Genomic DNA, 19,685 nt, shown 5'->3' with positions numbered 1-19,685 from the left:
CAAGAGCGAAGAAAGAAACAAGAAAAGGCACAGAGAGAATATAAAACGAAGATCGCCAAAGAGCAGCATTTAAAATGATAGCAGAGTAGAAAGCTCAAGAAACACAGGCATCGAAGCTGTGCCGAATGGTATCTAGCTCGTTAAAAAGAGTAAATGACGTGGGAGTGAAGAGCCGCTGCTGGGCTGAAATCGAGATCGTGGCACGACTGCATAAGACCAGGTAGGGTTCATCAAGCATCTCCCTCGCCCTTGCTCTCGTCTCGGTTCTCCTTCTCGTTGGCTTCGTCGGGAGAGTCTGTTGTGCACGGTGGGTCGGCATCTGATGTGACAGGCTTAGCCGGTCCCAAATTGATGGCGATTCTCTTCGGTGCTGCGCCAATACTTGCCAAAACCCCTGGTCCGGCTTTTTCTGGTGTTCCAATTGGTCCAATCGATAAACTCTTCTTTCGGCTAAGCATTCCGGCACTGGAATTGCTACTTGTAGAACTTCTACGCTTGGATCCCGCAGCAAGTTTCACCAACTCATCATCTTCGTCCTCACGTCGACGCTTCTCGGCCAGTCGTTCTGGTGGAGGTGCCTGGGTAGACAAGGTAGGCGTGACATCAGAGCCAGCTTCACTTGTGGTGTCCGATGCACTTGATCCTTCAGCCGGTTGTGTTTGCTCTGCGAGGGCTTCGGGTTTGGTGTCCATTACATCCTCGTCGTCATCTTCGGGGTAGTCAACCAGTGGCTTGACCATCAAAGTAGCAGAGCCATTTGATGTACCAGCAGCAAGGGCTCCACGGTTCTCCTGTGGCCACTATAATCAAATCAGTATAAACGTCCAAGTAATGTCTTGAAAGTACGCGAAGAGATCTTACATCATCCTCGTCGTCGGATGTGCCGAAGTAGTCTTCTTCGGCAGCATCCATTTCCTTCACACCCTGCCAACGTTGACCATTAAGAGGCATCCTCCGCGGGGTGCTGCTGCCCTCGGGACCAAATAACGGATCTGCTTCGCCACCATATCCTTGCATCTGATCATAACGGAGAATCAAGTTCACAAACGTGTCGACATAGGTGATATTCGCGAGCTTCTCCCGGTACTTTTCTACCACATGAATAATGAATGGCTTGATGTTTTCTCGTTTGATGAACTCAAAGAGCTCCAGACAGGCGGAGTTGAGTAGATTGTCACGAGGCATTGTTTCATAAACAATATCAAGGATCAAGCCGAAGGTGTTGTTATGCGTCATTAAAGCTTGATAGAAGGTATCTTGTAGACTGATCAATGTGCGGAAGAATTTGAGGGCAACTAATGAATATCCATATTAGCTTCGCCATATTTCCGCAAAAACAGTTGTGGCGTTGATTGAGCTATCTATCTTACCCAGCTTCAAATGTTTTTGAGGGGCCGTGAGAAGCTGAGCGACCCGAGGTGCGAGGGACTCGCTATGGATCGCATTTCGTGTGCGGAAGAGATGTTGACGAACGAAAAATGTGAGAATATCAGCAAGATGCGAGTAGAGCGTGACTTCTTGGAACGTCAAATCATTAACTGCGGATAAATGTTAGCTGGATGCACTTTCAAGCCAGAAAATAGAGATCGGTGATCACTCACGGGTAGCGCGGTTGGCAAGTTGTTTAAGCGGCTGGAAGAGCCGCTTGGAAGAATCATCGAAATGCTGTTGGACAAATGCATCAGAGAGCAAATTGGGAGGTCGGACTTTGAAATAATCGGGTCCAGCCCGGGCGAGCGGGTCCTGCAGGGGTATCTGGGGGTCGAGCAGGATCTTAATAGCATCAGCTAGTTGGTTTTTGACTCCAAGGTCGGTCTCGGCATGGAGCAAGTCAATCAGGGTATCTGTGAGGGGTGTCTTTTTTTGTTGACAGCCTTGAGCATATATCCCCGCATCATCACAGGATCGTGGTCCAGCAATGCTACCAGGATATCAATGCCTGTCGTGCGCATTGCGGGATTGGGATGTTTCACCGCGAAGGCAATGACTGCGAACAAGCCGTGGGCAATGAAATTAGCGAACAGCTGGGCTCGCGACGGAACCTGGAGGCCCTTTGCAATTCCCGCACACTGGTGCAAGAATTGCACAGCGTCATCCTTGCGCTTGGAGTTTGTGTTTCTGGGATCGAAAACGGAAAAGAGCTCTCGAAGGAAAGGTGTGTTTGTTTGGATGTGGTTCACGATTTCCATCTGGTTGAAGAATATAAGGGAATTGAGCACGGAAAATGTCGGGTCGTCCAGAATTCGAGCTAAGACCACGTCCTTCAGATATAGCAGGCGCCATGTACTCCGGATCTTCCTGCGAATAATCGGGTCATTGATGGGAACGACTTCCTTGTATCGAGACTGGTCTGCGAGGTATTGTCGGTGGTTTGCCTTGTGAGTTGGGAATTCGGGATCGTATTCCAGAGCTCCGACCACGCCCAAGATAATCTGATCGGAAACGACGGTCTCGATGATGGTGTTATCGTTTAGCAGGATAAGGGATTTCATGATGTTGCAGAGATGATGCAGATCAGACAGGCTCTCCAAATCCTCGGCCATCTCTACCAAAGGAACGAGTTTGGCGATATACTCATCACGAATGATGAATTTGGATAACGCGTCACGGCCTGCTTGTGACATACTCGCTGCTCGTACAATCTGCTCCATTTCACCAAGGTTTCGAAGTTCCGGTGCGGGTAGGGCGATGGTTTGGTAATTATCAAGGTCGTCGGAAAGAGCATCATCTGTGCCAGCAAAACAAGCACCCACCGGGTTAGACACGTTTATGTAGAGGGGGTGGTGGGGAGATGGGAAACCCCAAGAACCGGACTCACCAGCCGCAGTCAAGCTTAGATGTTGTTGAACGGCATTCACAAAGTCCCTTAGATAGTTATCAGTCTCTGATCAACGCGCACGTCTCTCGTTCTGGTATTATCCGGTATCCCTCACCAAATCTGCGCGCATCCTTCTGCCTCTTGAAAACTGAGTGCCATGTCCGTACCGCTCGGCTCCGTCCAGACGATCAACGTCTCTGATTGCGCAAGTCAGTAAAAACCAGATCTTTTGGTGATACAGACGCGGCGGTGGGACAGAAACCTTGCTGTTTTTGATAACCATCCTCCTTGCCAATCCGCGTCTCCAACAAGACGCGATTAGGTTGATCTTCCGACTCGACATATATTCGGGGCTCTTGCTGCAGAAAGAAAAGAAAACACGCGAGTCAGCTACGCGGCTCAAAATGTCATGGGAGGGGTGAAGGTGCGGGTGCGGATGCAGGATTGTCGTGTAATGCGCAGGTAGAAGGAACATTCAAGACCGCGCGCGCGACAGAATCGCACACAGCGTTGGCTCCGCGCCTGAATGATGCAAGATTGAGGTGATATTGAAAGCATACCTCTAGTATATGACCGCTACAGAAACCCGTGCCGCGATCAAACCAGTCATTATCCCTCAGCTCATAAACCTTGACCCGTTTGCGACCGTCGGGCGGCTGTAGGTCCAGCGCCATGATCCGGCGAAAAAAATGGTGGGCACTTCACTCCGGGGCCTCCAGTATGAGCATGCGCCGGTTGCGAGGCCCGAGGAGATACCGAGGATTGAAATGGTTGGGTAGGGGTCGGGGGTGGAGATGATGAAAGAGTCTGCGGAGGGGATGACGATCGAAGGGAAAGGTTGGGTTTGGTGAAGGGGGAAAGGGATCCACCTGACGGGAAGGGCCTCGGCCAGTTTTCTTTTTTCTTTTTCTATGACTTCACTTTCTGAGTTCTCTGTATAAGTGAGACTGTTAGTTAATGGAAAGATACTTGAGTCTCAATATCCTGAAATCTTTTGCAGCTTTTCTTTTTTACCTCTAAACAAAAAATAGGTACCTGAGCCGCGACGGGAAAGAAAAAGGGGAAGACAAGCCGCAGTTCACACGCGACCGGGAGGAGTGGGCACTTCCGGATCTTCCAGAATCCAAGAATCTTCCTTGGTATATATATAAAAAGGCACTGGAATGCCACATACACAACAACCAGCAGAAAGTGTAAGATTTGTATATCCAACTAGGTCACTTAAACTAATTAAGGTAGATCTCCATGCAGTACGGGGAAGAGCGGGAACCAGGAAGAAATTAACCTCCGGCATCGAAGCTTCCATATTCCAAGTCTGCATTGTCCAACTGGCACCAAAATAGCCACAAGAGCCAAAAGAGCCAAAGGAGCCAAAATAGCTTCTGACGTAAGGGGAAATACATTTATAAATACCATATGGATTACCCAGGATTACCCAGGATTACCCAGAAATACAAGTTAAAATACCAATAAAATACATCAGGCCAGATCGGACTGTTCCGCCTTAAAAATGATTAAAAGCACAGACCTTGTCACCGCTTCTCCACTTTCTTGACTCTGATTGGTTCTTGACTGCATGGCAGATTCTTATCGACTCTTCCTGATTAGGAAAGGTTCCAGACTGGCACGGCCTTGGTAGCTTTTTTTTTCTCGGCTTGAGCCTTGTTATTTTTTCTTGTTTTCTTTTTCGTCTTCATCGCCCTTTGTGCATATTCAAGACGAGCGACTTCTGGGAGTTTTGCGCTCGTGGCGATTAGAAAGCTCCCCCTTCCCATTTCTTCTCTCTCCTACGGATCTATATCCCGACCCGCAACCGGATTGATCAGTGCGCAGCTGCATTTATTTTCTGCAAACCCCGCTTTCCTGATCAACGTCTTAAATCTTCGACACTTGAAAAAATGTCGAGCTCCAAGGATCAAGTTGCCGTCGAGACGACGGCTCCTAGCACCGACTCTACCCTGTCGCTTCCTAAGGATGCGACAGAGGTAGTGGTGCAGGATTCTGTGGACGATGCAGAGGCGCAGGCGCCGGCCGATCAAGTTGATGCGCGAAAGAAGGGCTTCTTCGCCTATTTCAAGACCAAGGAGTTTTACATCGTGTTGCTTCTAGGGTGAGTTTTGCCACTTCAAGTTCTTTCCAACAGGAGGACTACCTCTAGAATGGAAACTAATTGGATTCTAGACAAGCTCTCGCTATCATGAACACTGCGACGAGCACCTTCACGACCCTACTTACCGATCAGAACTGGTCTATCCCAACTTTCCAGACTATTCTCAACTACATTGTCTTGACCTGCATTTTCACCCCTTACACCATCTACCGTTACGGTTTCAAGGGCTGGCTCCGACTAATCTGGCGCGACGGATGGAAGTGTATGTTTTGACCCTAAGTCCTCTTTTCCTCGCATCTCCCCTCTGACTCTTTTCTATACAGACATTATTCTCGCTTTCTGTGATGTCCAAGGAAACTACTTTATCGTGCTAGCATATGATTATACCACCATGCTCAGCGCCCAATTAATCAACTTCTGGGCTATCGTTGTGGTAGTCATCATCTCTTTCCTCTTTCTGAAGGTCCGGTACCATATTACACAAATTGCCGGTATCATTATCTGTGTCGGCGGCATGGGCCTTCTCATCGCATCTGACCACATCACCGGCACAAACGGCGGTGATGTCTCTTCCGGTAACCAGCTTAAGGGTGATCTCTTCGCACTGCTTGGTGCCTCGTTCTACGGTCTGACAAACACCGCGGAGGAGTACTTTGTCAGCACACGGCCAGTCTATGAGGTCTTGGGTCAGCTTTCGCTCTACGGTGTCATTATCGACGGTGTGCAATCTGCTATCTTTGAACGCGAGAAGTACCATACCAGCCAGTGGAATGGTGAGGTTGCGGGCTACCTTGTCGGTTTCACAATTTGCCTGAGTATGTTCTACTGTCTCGCGCCTACCATGTTCCGCTTGTCATCGGCCGCATTCTTCAACATCTCAATGCTCACCATGAACTTCTGGGGTGTTTGCATCGGTATCAAAGTCTTCCACTACCACATCCACTGGCTGTACCCCATTGCCTTTGTTCTCATTATTGTCGGTCAATTGATCTACTACCTGGGACGCAGAGCATTGGCCGAGGCCAGGAAGCCTTGGTTGGGAGAGAATCAGGAGCGAGGTGTTACCGGGTGGTTCACTGCGAAGCGTCATATTGAGCATGAAGTTCCCGGGGCTGTCCTTGAGCAGGATCAGTACGGTTCCGGTCACAGCACTGGCCATGCAGTCGAGACTCATATCACTGCTGCCTAATTGTCTCTCTGGCCATCTGGCCATAATGACTGCTTAGATTCTTATACACTCTTTTCTGGCACAGTTATGGCAGATCTTTTTCGGAATTTCTGAAGGAAGATTTATCCTTGAAGATATAGATCGGGATGGGAAAAGGCTGCTTTACCATGGCATAATGTCCTAATTGCTTAATCATTTAACGATTGATATTTAGATACGAGTCTTTATAACGAGAATGAATGTCTTTCAAGTCCTTAAATTTTTTTGAAATTCCCGAAGAAGTAGAGTCGAGGTTATACTGCATATCTTAACTTAGGTACCTAGCACATGCATTGTACGAGCGTTTCATTTTGAGAATCTACTAGGAGGTGCAGCTCTACTACGCATCCGTGTAGTACTGAAGTGCTGGCTCGTATGCCTCGGAACATATTGAAGGTTTGATTGCGCCTAGGGATTTGAAGTACTTATAGCCAAAGTTTGCTTAAGCTTTCATCGGGGTGATAGCTCAGTTGGGAGAGCGCACGACTGAAGTTCACTGCAGTCTAACTGATAAGTTAATCGTGAGGTCGCCGGTTCAATCCCGGCTCGCCCCATTATCATTTCTTTTTTTTCTTTCTTTATAGATCTTATCTATCTATCCATAGTACGGATATAAATAACCCCACTTTTTTTGGTCGTTTCAACTAACCTAATCTAAACAATTGAAGTTGTTTTTCTGCTCAATAAATGAAACTAGCCTCAGAAGGTCATCCATCAATTGATCATCTCCAAATATTGGAACCTCCTAGGGTTCCAAGGTTACAATGTAATTCCAGAAACACCAAGTAGCTAGCACATCTGAGCAGACGGTAGGTAATTTTGAACATCATTTATGTATACATATTCAAATATACTAGTATGATATATCCATTGATGGATATAGTATGTATGTATATATAATTGATGGCCATTACTATTGATGTTACTATTGATTACATACTACCTCAGTGCTAGGTACCCTCGTTGAGTGTTCCTGACCTTGGAAGACAACTTTAGAAATCAATATCAATTGATTTGAGCCACATGGACACGTGCATATAAATATGTATATATACATTGATGTGCATGCAATTCAACATTGATTGAGGGTTACCCCCCTCTTGATGTGTATATAGGTAGGAACATTGAATTTCAGTGTCTCAAACCTTCAATGTTGGAAGCTCCCAGGTGCCAGGTTCACACTGAAGTCTACACATGATATGAGCCACCTGATATCTACCCCCGGCCTAGGGCATCTGGAGATAGCAGGTATCAATGGATAGTCAGGACCTCCACCTGCTAGGTATGAGCCCCCCCCCTCAGGGAGCGGGCTTGCTCAGCCACATGTGCATGGAGATGAATGTGCATGCATGTGGGTTAACTGGTATCTAGCACGTCCATGTTGGTAGTAGATACCTGGGCATTCCAACATTGAAGGTTTCAATGTTCCCGAGGTTGTCAGTATCACCCGTGAACGGAGATTTCCGGATGGATACACCCATAGATATTGGAATATGCACAGGTAAATGAAGAGAGAAAAGTAACAGATCCGATTCCCTTGAATGTGCAGCCGACCCCTCCAGCCAGAAAATATAAGAGGGTAGTAACAAATAATAGACATAGACATCGATGAAGACATTCGAAGCCGAACAGAATCAAGAACACCGAGAAATGAAAAGAGTCCATGGGACACTTTCACCGAAGAACGAGCGCCATATTCCGACCATTTCACACGGGCACCAGAATGAAGAGAAAAAAACCAAAAACCAAAAGAAAAGAAAGCAATTTCTGACAACAAAATCCATAAAACCAATGAAGACACCATAAAACAACCCTGAAAGCACCTCGATTCCAAAAAAGAGGGTATTTTTGTTTTAAAAATGATCCATCCGGTCCGTGGACACCAATGTCGACTCCTGGTATACGTAGTAGCAGCAGCACCCTATCCCGCCCAAGCCAACGCGTTGAGAGTCCCAAACCGAAAACCAAATCAAATGGCAAGCCAAAAATGTAAACCCCCCCAAAAAAAGAAAAAACCACGATCAAGTGAGAAAGGCAGAAGAAAGAAATAAAGTTGATCCTGCTCCGACCCCGCTGTCATGTATATATACCGTTGTGTTCAGAAAAAAGCCCATATGTCACCCACGCAATAGAAGCAGAAGCCGTTTTGCTCACAACAACGCCGCAGGAAAAATTAACAAAAAAAAAGAGGCCGAAACCCCGCCAAATCGAATGCATACCACATATAAAGCGCCGCCGTAAAATCCCTCAATGCGGATTCAAGTAGAGTCGTGGGGTATGGGAGAATTTCTTCGTTTAATCTGCGATTGTGTCTTTTTAACCCCACACCGAGGCCTGGACGCCAAGCCCGCTCTTCGAGCCCCAGACGCCACCACCGTTGGACCAGCCGAGGCCCACACCACCAGCGGCCGAGTCCTTGGGACCGGGCGCGTTGGCAGCAGCGGTGACGGCTGGGTTCGAGGCTGCGGACGTGGTGCGCTCGTTCGCATTAGCTGCGGCTTCACCGGGGGTGAAGCCGTAGCCTAGAGACGAGGGCAATGGGGTTGTCGAGCGCTTGTTCAGCGCCGGGTTGGAGTTTGGTGCAGTTGTCTGCGGTCCTACTGGTCGAGATCCGATAGGACCGGCACCCATCTTGTTTGAGCCCTGGCGAGACGAAGATAGGTCAGTAGCGCTGGGCGACGAGGTCGAGGGAACAGGCTGCTCGGGGAAGCCGGAGTTGATGGCGGAACTAGGCGACGAGGTACTGTTGGCCCGTGAGGCAGACTGCAGGCCTGATGCGCCATCGGCAGCAGCCAGAACCTGGGTCAGACCAAATGGGTCAACCCCGCGCGGAGACGCTCCACGGACAGCGGACGAGGGGGTGCTTCCGGCAGCCTGGCTCTCCGGACGAGAGTTGTCGTCCGGTAGGGGGCCAGGGGGGAAGAAAGCCGGGCTCTCGTTGCCGTACAGGGCTCGGTGCTGGCGAGCTAGGAGGTCTCGGCGGCTGTCTTCGCTCACGGCAGCTGGGCTGAGGGATCGATCGGATTTGTTTGCAGACATTTCGGCGAGGAGGCCTTTGGAGAAAGAAGATCACGTATTAAAAACCGCGCATTCAAAAAGAACATGCCAAACCAATATATTATACAAGGCCGACGGATACATAGATGCAGAGAAGATGAAGGAGAAAATGACGGGGGAATATAAACGTCAAGGAGAGAGAGAGGAAGAGAGAGAAAAAAAAAGCAAAACACGCTACCACGTACTTCGGTTGTACTGCTGCTCCTGATGATAGTTGCGGAGCTCCCGTTCACGCTGTGCTGCCATCCGACGCTTCGCCTGCATCATCTGTTCTACTTCATTCGGGCGTCCCTGGTACCGCTGCGAGGCGTAGAAACCCTGCGCATTGCCGGAAGGAGGGGCTCGGGAGCCTTCGAACTCGCTCACCGAGTGGTGTCGCTGGGGGCCACCATTACCGCCCATGCGAGGGTCTGCCATGGGGAATTTCAAGTCAGATCAACGCCGCATCGATCGAGGGTACGTCCACATACCGTAGTCGGGATAGGGACGACCCATCATCATGGGCATCGAGTCCCGGCGAGGAGCATTCCACAGCTTCCCGCTCTTGACGAGATTGTCGATCGCACGATCAACCTCTTCACGGAAAAAAAAAACATCACACGGTCAGCATACTGTATATTCCAAAGTCACATCAAAACCAACCCCCGCAATTCCCGAATTGTTTCTTTATTTGTTTTCGCTTGCCGGTGTTGGATATTGAATCTCGTACCACCGATGTCCTCGATCATTGTGATTGTCTCCATTCAGAAACCATAGACATTTTTTCTCTCTCTTAAGGCGAAGCGAAACGAAACGGAATTGTGGGTTCGACCGATAGAAGAAAACGAAGATTTGAGCATACCGTCAAACTGGGAGGAAAAGGCCGGGCTATCCTCGCGTTGGGAGACCGAGCTCGAGCCTATAGTGAAGCAAAAAAAAAGAGTATGAGTTTTGTGTGTTCCGGAGATTTTTGCGGGTTTGGATCCAATGCATTGTGCATACCTGACCGAGACGGCGGCACGGGCTGCTCCCAAGAGACCTGGCGCGCAGCAGGAGCCTGCCAGCCCTGCGGTTCGTAGTACGAAGACATGATCGTTTGAGAAGGAATCTTCGTTTGTCCGAACGAGCGGTTCAGGGGGGGTGGAAGCGGCGAAGCAGATGATCCGTCCGGTAGAGGCGATCTGTTTGGTACCGGGAAAAAAAGTAATAAGTATTTATTTCCAAGGGTCACAGGCCAAAAAAATATGATAGATCTGTCAATATAATCTGGGAATCAAGCCTCAAAACGGTTCTCTAAATGCCAGATCTTTAAAAACTGGGAGGAAAGAAACTGGCCGTGGGTCCCCCGGTACCGGTGAAATCGGAGCCGGCTTTTTTTTTTTTTGGTGTTTTCTTGTCTCGCACGAGCAACAAATATAGAGTCTCCTTAAAAAAAGGAAGAAGCAAACAACTTACAGGAAAACAGGCCTCGTGGAGGGAGAGTATTAGGGATCACAGGAGAGAAAGAGGGGAAAGGAACAAAATCGAAAATCGGGAAAAGGAGATGAGGGTCCAGCCTATTTTGGGGGCGCGCGAGGTGGATTAACCGGAGTTTGATGGGATTTTGATTACTGAAGGGAAAAAAAGGAAAAAGGGGGGGGGAAAGGGAAACATTGAGTAGTACAATGCCATATTCACTTGTTTTTTTTTTTCTATTTTCTTTTTCTTTTACTTTTTTTACTTTTTTTCTATTTTGCCCCTCAATAATTGACGAGTTTTCTCACACATGCAATTATTCAGAAATGTACTTCGCAGTGACAACTTGCGCGGCAATTCCCGGCAGCGCAGTCTTATTCGCGATTGGGGAGAAACTGGGTACACTACATTACTGGGTCACCGGAGATTGGGGGCACGGGGCATGTCTAAGCGTTACGTGTTCTTGTATGTTCAAATTGAACTCTGTCGTGCATATGGAAGACTTATACTTGTAGGTACGGTACTAGTAGTGGTATAGGTGGGAGATATGAGTGTTATATAGATGACTAAAACCTATCACGGTAGGAAATTGAGCTCGGCTCTTCCCCGCGTATACTTTACTTTAGTAGTTACTAGTACAATAGTACTTACATTGATAGATTGTACTAAGACTCTTTATTCCTTTGTTCCCCCGTCTAAAGTGCAATTAACTTAGACCAATGAGGTTCTTGGTTCTTGTATTTTCCAATCTTCATATTATTCAAATGTTTTCTCTTTTACCATGAACCTTCTATAGTATGTACCCCAGTCTCAAAATAGACAACTGGACAATGACTTCAGCTGACAAATTGGCCCCAGGATTCAAAGGATACAATGATGACAATACTACCATGTACAATACACACTGCACTTGCCTGCAGCTCGCCAAGTCCTTCCCGTGACTGACGCTGTGGAATGCACACAGGATTTCTCTTAAAATTGAAATTAGTACTTTAGCGTAGCCTCTTCGAAGATCTCATAGCATCCAAACAACTATGTAATTAAACCTCAAACCTCCACTATACCAAAATATAGGATTCCCCATGGGTTCAAGTGGACAATTATAGAGGGCTCCTCAAGCAGTGCCCCTCATTCTCATCTTAAGAGAGGGGAACACAATGCCGGTATGTACATCCTATGTACATTCGTATAGTCAATCTGTACAGAATAGTCAGCCAACCAAGAGAGGGAAGAAAACTCACCCCACGGTAGCTGTACACTCAAGTCGCATTCCTGCCTTGGGAACACCTCCATGGCCCGTGTCAATGCACTCAACGCACCCCCTCGGTCAATTCAGGAGAGTCAAGTGGGGCCCGGCGACCAGCATATTATATTCTTCCGCAAGGTCCACCAGGCCCCCTCCTCAACTGCTCGGATTGGAGGTCTGTTTCTGTACAATGATGTCTCTTCCCCTCTCTTAGTCTTGGTCCCGGGTTGGACGGCCCGGATTAATTCCCAGAGAAACACACATTCTTCCTGCATGTTCTAGAGGGAATTTATGTTTTATGTCTGGGTGGGGCTGGACTCGGAGTGAATTGACATGAAAATGAGACCACTGTATACCAAGTCGACTGAATGTTTTAATTTTTTTTCCCTTGATTAAATTTTTTTTTTGGTACTTTCAAGACTAAGTTCATACATATGGTCAAAGCCGAATATATTGAAGCTGATAAACTATGGAGAATCTTTATCTAGATTTCCGCAGAAGCTTGAAAACTTTAAAAACCTACTCGACCAAGCTATAGAACTGTAAAAGGCTTTCATGGAGCGTAGGAGTCGGAAATGCTGAACTGCTCTCCAAACCCTCCGTGTATCACCAAAGTGGTCATTCCCGATGCACTGTCATGCTCCGCGTTACCCTGGAGGCCTCGATCCTGACTAGGCCCGTTCGTCATACATGGGACTGGATCAGATTGGAGCCAAGCTGGCACTTGACGGAATTCCTGCTGATAGGACAGAATCAGAACTCCTTTAAAAGCCTTTCTTTTCTTTTCTTTGCTCCCCCTTGCGCACCATGGATGGACTCCAGGGCTGGAATCACAAGCCCAGACTCATTGACTCGGGTAAAAAGATCATGCCTCTGGCATCAAGTCCACACAGAAACAAAGAGTGCAAGTGATCATAATGAACTTGAGGAAAGGGCCTGAAGCCTTCCAAGGTTAAAGGGGAAAATGTCCACAAGGTTCTTTCACTGCAGGTCTGAGTGTCCAATAGAAGAGATGGGGGAGAGAAACCCCACAGACAACAAAGAGGGTTTCAATATGTACCCGACGCCTGGAGATAAGCGATGTAGATATAAATATCCGTACGAAGGAAAGATTGCCTTTAGTGAAAAAGAAGAAGAATATAAAGCAGATTCCAGATGAATCAAACTGGATTGGGTTATAGTGTTTCCCGCACGTGCTGGGAACGCGCAGGATCGCGGGGAGTGCAGAAGCCGATCAATAAGGGGGTTGATATCTAATATCTCCGTTGCCCGTACCTGCATGTCAAAGCTCACACTGCGCCAAACTTATTAAAAGAAGAAAAAGAAGAGAACAAAAAAAAAAGAAAAAATAGGGGAGTACTGTCCAAAACTAAGCAGTGCATATGTCTAATTAAGGGGAAAAAGTCACTTTTAAGAACAAAGGGAGCTTAGTGGCTTTTTTATGGGCTTTTGAATGGGCATCATATTTATACGTCCAATCCTATAGTGCCTGGAAATTGGGAGGGGTGTGGCAAGCCCGTAATGGATAAGAAAGATTCCATAAAATCAAAATGTTGACCATTTTCTGTTGACAAAGCAAAGCTTCAAGTTGTTCTTGAATTTTTGGAGGAAAAGCAAAAGACTCCTGAAACATAATCTTTAATCATTGAGCATTGGTGGAGTAAAGTTGACTTCCAGAAAGTGGGAGTGCGGTCGGCACGCCTTTACCGCCGACAGGGGCTGACCTCGATCGTCTTCACACCTCTTGAATCTCCGTGCTTCGCGACTGTTTACAATCCCCTTTTCAATCGGAGCCCCGGTTGGTTCCTACAAATCCCACTTGTAGGTTCTCTTTCTTCTGTCCACTGTCTTCCCTATTGACCCTTGTCTGTATAGTCCCGCGCCAAACCAAAAACCCCCGAGGACACGGGCATCGCGTCAGACCTCACGCAAAAAAGTGTCGTCACATTCTGTACCATTTCTGTGCTTTTCATTTTGTTTAATTCTTTTGCTGCTGGTTGAAGCAAAATTGCCCTCTGTTCTTTTACGTCACTACAGCTTTCCCTCGTTCCTCCCGAACTCGAGGGAACAGAGCCGTTCCTCGCCAATCCGCAATTTTGTGAACCATTGTTTGAGGGACCATTGAAACCCGCACCTCGCCCCAAAAAAACCGGCACTCCCACTCCAACCTCTACAGGCAAAAATCTTCGAATCGAAGCATCAGACGTGATTTTCTCGCCCGCGACAACGAAGGCTCATTCGAGAAGAATTGTGGACCGTTTTCATTGGGGAGACTTCATTTGAGTGGAACCCGGAGGGGCTGTCCTGAGTGTGGTGGGTGTGGAAATCTAAATCTCAGCCGAGTCGCTCGCCGAGTCAGACCAAAAAAAAAAACCCTCCCCCGATACCCCAAAAAACAACCTGGTGTTGAAAATTACTATATGGTCTCAAACATCGATGGGAATACCAAGTGTTCCCACCAGCCTGGTGACATCCCATCGATAGCGTCGGATCAACCTGCCACCATGCCCTGGGTGCCGCAAACCGACGCGCCTGACCTTACAGAACGGCCGCCATTGAACTCGCAGCAATCGAATTCCCTCCCCTCGACTCCCTACCAACATGCGCGCAACCTATCCTTCCACTCGCGGTCGCCGTCCCCCGTCCGCGGAAGCACTTCGCCCCGATCCACCCACTCCGAGTCAACCCACCTGCCTCGGAAACCGATCGGGACCTGTAAATATGAAACCGCAATGACGTTTTTCCGCAGACGAATACCTTATAACTTGGGGACGGATATACTGCCAGAGGAGAAGGAGGCATTGAAGGAAAAATTGGAGCCGGAGCAGGAGCAGAAATTGACTGCCGAGATCATGGACCTGTACGATCGACTATTACCGTCTGCCGAGAGCGACGATCGAAGACGGCAGCTGGTGCAGAAATTAGAAAAGCTGTTCAATGATCAGTGGCCCGGCCATGAGATCAAGGCCAATGTCTTTGGTTCGTCGGGGAATAAATTGTGCTCGAGTGACTCGGATGGTAAGTTTTGGCCACATGGAGGCAATGTCTCTCTCTCTCTCTTTTTTTTTTTTTTTTTTTTTTTTGGGAGAGAGAATTCAAGAATGAGGGAAGTGAACGGCCAGGCTGACTTGGAACAGTTGACATTTGTATCACAACGAACTTAAAGGACTTGGAACATGTGTGTTTATTAGCGGAGGTTTTGGCAAAGCGTAAGGATATCCCTGGGGAAGATATGATTATTGCGGGGTTCTTTCAGCGACTTGGACTCTCAACTGACAGGATTTGAAACAGATGGGATGCAACGAGTTGTCTGTGTCTCGCATGCGAAGGTTCCGATTGTGAAAATCTGGGACCCGGAGCTAAAATTGGCGTGCGACATGAACGTCAATAACACATTGGCCTTGGAAAATACTCGTATGATCCGGACGTACGTTGATGTTGATGAACGAGTACGACCATTGGCCATGAGCGTCAAGTACTGGACAAAACGTCGAACCCTTAATGATGCGGCCCTCGGAGGCACATTGAGCTCATATACCTGGATCTGCCTGATTATCAACTTCTTACAGACCAGAGATCCTCCGGTTTTGCCTAGTCTTCAAGCACGCCCTCACAAGAAGAAAGTCACGCCGGATGGGTTGGTCTGTTCGTTTGATGACGATATGAAGGCATTAAGTGGATTTGGACGAAAGAATAAGCAATCAGTGGGAGAACTGTTCTTTGAATTCTTTCGGTATTATGCGCATGTGATCAACTATGAGCAAAACGTTATCTCTGTGCGCGAAGGTAATTTGATCTCCAAGGAAGGTAAAGGTTGGCACCTCCTGGTGAATAATCGCCTCTGCGTCGAAGAACCGTTCAGCACCGCTAGAAACTTGGGAAACACGGCCGATGACACATCATTTCGAGGTCTGCACCTTGAATTGAGGAGGGCGTTCAAGCACATTGCACAGAGTGATTTAGATGGTTGTTGTGAGCAGTACGAGTTTCCCAAAGAACAAGAACGCACATGGGAGCGACCTCCACCTCAACCGCGACCAGTTATCACCGCCGCAGCACCCACTCGTGGGGGACGGGGAGGTGGACGGGGAGGCGGGCGATATGCCAATCAGACCTACCGAGGAGGATTTTCTGGTGGTCGTCGAACGTCCAACACAGGGAACAGGGGAAATAATACCTTCCGGCAGCCGAGCACAACGAATGCAAATGACTTGTCTTTGCAGGCCCAGCAGGCTCAGCAGCAGGCCCAGTACCTATTGCATGACCAGCTTTATCAGCAGATCCAGCTTCTGCAGGCACAAGAGCAAGAACTGAGGATGCAGCTGCACAACCAGGCACTGGTCACTGGGCGCCCCCCGCCGGTGTTTATCCGCCAACCATTTATTCAATTCCCGGTACCTCAGCAACAGGAATACTCCGGAGATGACGACTCCCGATCAAGATCCGGCACGGTAAATCATCCGCCGCTGACTCCGTCACATCGGACAACCCAGCCATTCTTCGCCCCTACCTACGCTTCTGTTAGTGCCTCGGGCACGCAAGGTAGCTCTACAAATCCTTCCTCACCCACAACCACCACACTTCCTGATCTTCGCCGGAGCCCTCGACGATCGTCCGCCGCCATTGGCTCACCAAAGGGATCGGGATCGCTTCGGGCACAGTCGCAGCCTGCTCGCCCTCAGGATTCCCCAACCTTCCCGCCGCTTTATGCAATCCCACCGCTCTTGGACACATCTTTAGGCTCCAAGCAACCCCAGGCTTCCGAGTCATCAATAGGCGGAGATTGTAGTGAAGATGATATTATGATCCTGCCGAACAGACCCCCAAGCAACGGATCTCGCTCAGCGTCCGTAGACGAAAACCGGCCGCAAGATCTCATGGGGTACTTGGTCTCTCCTCAACAATTGCAGCTGTACCAACAGAACGCATTGTTAACGCCCATTACAACATCCATGGGTCTAACGCTGCCAAATGGCTATACGTCTTTCCTGCCAATTCAGCAGCAAGACTACAAGCCCGGTGTTTTTTCGTCTGAAGGATCGTCATCACAGGCAGACCAACCTCCTACAGTATCTTCCCCTACGGTAACTTCCAGGTCGTCCTTTTCTCAGCAACCTCCACCGGCACCAGCACGGTCAGCTTCGCGGCCCATAGCACCCGCTGATCGAGGTCCTCTGATTGTGGATGGCTCAGTGCCGCCCGGTGAGCCGCGTGCGTCGTCATACACAACTGATCTGATGGAAACGTATAGTGCAGTGACTCACTATACCTCAACATCTGATGAGCATAACATGAACACACCCGCCAGCTTCTCCGACTCCCTATCTCAGGACTTTCAAGACCCTGGTCCCTTCGAGTTGGATCAGTCATCCAGTTTCACCGGCCCAGCGCATTTTGAGGCCCATCACATGAGCAACGGGAATGGTGAATCGCAACCTGACAAAACAAATGGCCAGCCGGAGCTTCTTGCTAGTCGACTGCAAAACTTTCACCTGTCGAATTCGGAAAAACTTTCCCAGTCACACGCTTCGAACAAAACGACGGCCAATAAATCCAATTCGGCACATCAGGTAGCGAAAGAAAATTCCTCACCTAAGACTTCTGGATCGGCGAATGAAAAAGCTTCTAATGGTTCACATGCAAATGAGCCACGGCGGCAACCGTCGAAGCGGCGACCAAATGGCGCGGAGGGCTCTGACAAGGGTAATGGTGCGAATCATAATCACAGCCATCACCACAAGCCTAAGTCTAAAGGACGACACGACGCGTCACACAACCACTCGAGCGAAGGTTCAAACGATGCCAAGTGCCGTCATGCTGATCACTCACCTAAGAAATCGGGCGGAACCAGCACGAATGGCTCAACTGAGAACAACCACGGCGGATGGCAGACCACCAAGAAGAAGCATCGCAGAGCCACAAAAGCGTCCGCCGAGAGTCGGAGCGGTGGGAACAATGGATCCGAGCCTATCCCTGCCGATGAATCCATGCGAAAAGGTGGCTGAGCTAAGTGAGCATACCAAAAGCGCTCAATCTGAGCGAAGTTCCTCCAAATAGCGGAAGACGCAGCAGACCAAATCTTGCTTGTATTTCTCATCAATACTTATTGACCCTGGAACGGGAACGAGATTTTTTCGGTTCTCTTCACATGTTATTATTAAAACGCCAACAATATTACGCCCAACAAAAAGAAAAAACAAGAATCCGGAAAGGACCATCCTCTGAAGCAATTGATTTTGCGAAGAATCCCTTTGGCCGCGATAATATTTTGCCCGATTCGCCCAAACCAGAGACTTACTTTGAATGACGCCTCAGTTTTGACCGAAGCAACCGAAGCCATGTTTCCCATATTGTTCTTTTTCCTTGTCTTTTTCTCTTTTTTTTTTTCCAAACAAATTTCCATTTCATCCATTTTCCGGTGTCAAGGCGGTACGAACGGCAAGGGCTTGGGGAGGCATATGCGAATTGCATCATATATCATTATCATTCATGTCATGTCATTACCTATCATCGTCATTGCCATTGTAGTTGCCTTTGGGAACGACAGTTGGCCTGTTTTGTTGCTTTTTTCCAAACCCGGTTTGCTTGCGTTGTTCATTTTCCATCTCATCATCTTCTAGCAAACCCCATGCACTGCACGAAATCTGTTTTCTCTTTGCGAAGCTGTTTGGAGTTTTTTTTTGTGTTGATTGGTGGCTAGACCTGGTTCTGTCCTCTTCATCCTCAACCTTGGAAGTCCTCTTGATGTCTTCTTCACTATGTGTGTTGTCTTGTCTGTGACTGAGATTCCTCATGGTGCCAATATTTCGGCTTTGTATAAAAGAACATAACGTTGTCAACGATAAATTAAAAAAAAAACATTCGAAAAGGGTTTCTTTCTCACATTTGTAAGTACTAGTAGGCACTACTGGTAGTCTTTAAAGAAATATGCATGTCGTACTTCAGGACAACTGCCCAAGTAACAAGCGGCCTCCATACTAGGTGAGTAGTAGGTTTCTCGTTCAATCCATTCCAAGGTTGAGGCTTGGGTGAGTGAAAGGCTCGAAAAGGGAAGCAAATCCACTCTTTAATTCAGATGGACTGATCGCGTTCAGATGCCATTTATATGGTTGATCGCCCTATATTGCGCCATCGATATCACTAGTGCCGTCATGCTTCTGGGGTTGTACATGCAGCTCCCCAAAGGATGCATAATCACATGATGGTGATCAGGTTGGATATCTGCACAGGTGTATGGCTTGGACTCTTGGACTAGGACGGCGTTGATCCATGGAATATCAAGCGAGCACTAGTCAACATTTGAATTTGATTTCATTAATAAAGACTCAACATCAGTAAGGATACTTCATGGCTCATGTGTAAGAAAGGACAAGGATTGTATGGCGTTATCCAGCATGCTCCCAAGTCACTCATTCCGCGTATTCAAGGTCACACCCGTCATTCCTACCCAGCACGCGCAGATGAGAATTCATTGATAAGTTAGGAATGTAATGGTATTGCATCATCTAAGTAAGAAATGATGGGATAGAATAAGCTATAGTACACATGCGACACAACGGTTGCAGAAAGATCTCGGACAGTATCTTTTTTCTTTTTCCACATGGCCGAGAAAAGGCAAGAAAAAGAAGAGAAGAGGTACAATTAAATCACATAAAGGACCGTATAACCCAGAGAGGGTCCAAGAGATAAAAGGTGAGATTAAGGCCGTAAAACTCATCGCCGAGAAATGCGTTGAAGACGGCGAATGGAAAGATAATATGTTCATGAAGGTATGATATGGGCGCGGAGACTTCTTTTCACATTTATGCAGATA

The 19,685-nt window shown here is 47.9% G+C and overlaps 5 protein-coding genes across 5 annotated transcripts; 2 read left to right on the top strand and 3 right to left on the bottom strand.

Annotated features, from left to right (window-relative positions):
• Positions 1-230: 230 nt before the first annotated feature.
• N7466_000897 (SMEK family protein) lies at positions 231-3,492 on the bottom strand (the record flags this gene model as incomplete). Its single annotated transcript, XM_057160295.1, is given in 8 exon segments — positions 231-800; positions 862-1,295; positions 1,371-1,538; positions 1,602-1,857; positions 1,872-2,865; positions 2,934-3,015; positions 3,081-3,177; positions 3,379-3,492. The coding sequence occupies 8 exon segments, from the start codon at positions 3,490-3,492 to the stop codon at positions 231-233; spliced, it is 2,715 nt and encodes a 904-aa protein (XP_057026543.1).
• Positions 3,493-4,716: 1,224 nt separating this feature from the next.
• Positions 4,717-6,117, top strand: N7466_000896 (DUF914 domain membrane protein; the record flags this gene model as incomplete). The annotated part of the gene is made up of 3 exons (XM_057160294.1): positions 4,717-4,928; positions 5,000-5,190; positions 5,252-6,117. 3 exons carry the CDS (start codon positions 4,717-4,719, stop codon positions 6,115-6,117), a joined length of 1,269 nt encoding a protein of 422 aa, XP_057026542.1.
• A 2,334-nt stretch (positions 6,118-8,451) lies between these two features.
• On the bottom strand, positions 8,452-10,261 carry N7466_000895 (uncharacterized protein; the record flags this gene model as incomplete). Its single annotated transcript, XM_057160293.1, has 5 exons — positions 8,452-9,188; positions 9,378-9,602; positions 9,663-9,767; positions 10,034-10,090; positions 10,174-10,261. The coding sequence occupies 5 exons, from the start codon at positions 10,259-10,261 to the stop codon at positions 8,452-8,454; spliced, it is 1,212 nt and encodes a 403-aa protein (XP_057026541.1).
• Positions 10,262-14,292: 4,031 nt separating this feature from the next.
• On the top strand, positions 14,293-17,877 carry N7466_000894 (uncharacterized protein; the record flags this gene model as incomplete). The annotated part of the gene is made up of 3 exons (XM_057160292.1): positions 14,293-14,890; positions 15,010-15,081; positions 15,152-17,877. 3 exons carry the CDS (start codon positions 14,293-14,295, stop codon positions 17,875-17,877), a joined length of 3,396 nt encoding a protein of 1,131 aa, XP_057026540.1.
• A 495-nt stretch (positions 17,878-18,372) lies between these two features.
• Positions 18,373-18,666, bottom strand: N7466_000893 (uncharacterized protein; the record flags this gene model as incomplete). Its single annotated transcript, XM_057160291.1, has 2 exons — positions 18,373-18,535; positions 18,575-18,666. 2 exons carry the CDS (start codon positions 18,664-18,666, stop codon positions 18,373-18,375), a joined length of 255 nt encoding a protein of 84 aa, XP_057026539.1.
• Positions 18,667-19,685: the final 1,019 nt, after the last annotated feature.

Source organism: Penicillium verhagenii, assembly GCF_028828195.1.
Source record: "Penicillium verhagenii strain IBT 33310 chromosome Unknown utg000002l_segment0_segment0, whole genome shotgun sequence".
NCBI lineage: Eukaryota > Fungi > Ascomycota > Eurotiomycetes > Eurotiales > Aspergillaceae > Penicillium > Penicillium verhagenii.
Note: the sequence above shows the minus strand (reverse complement) of the source record. Positions and strands in the feature narration are given on the sequence as shown.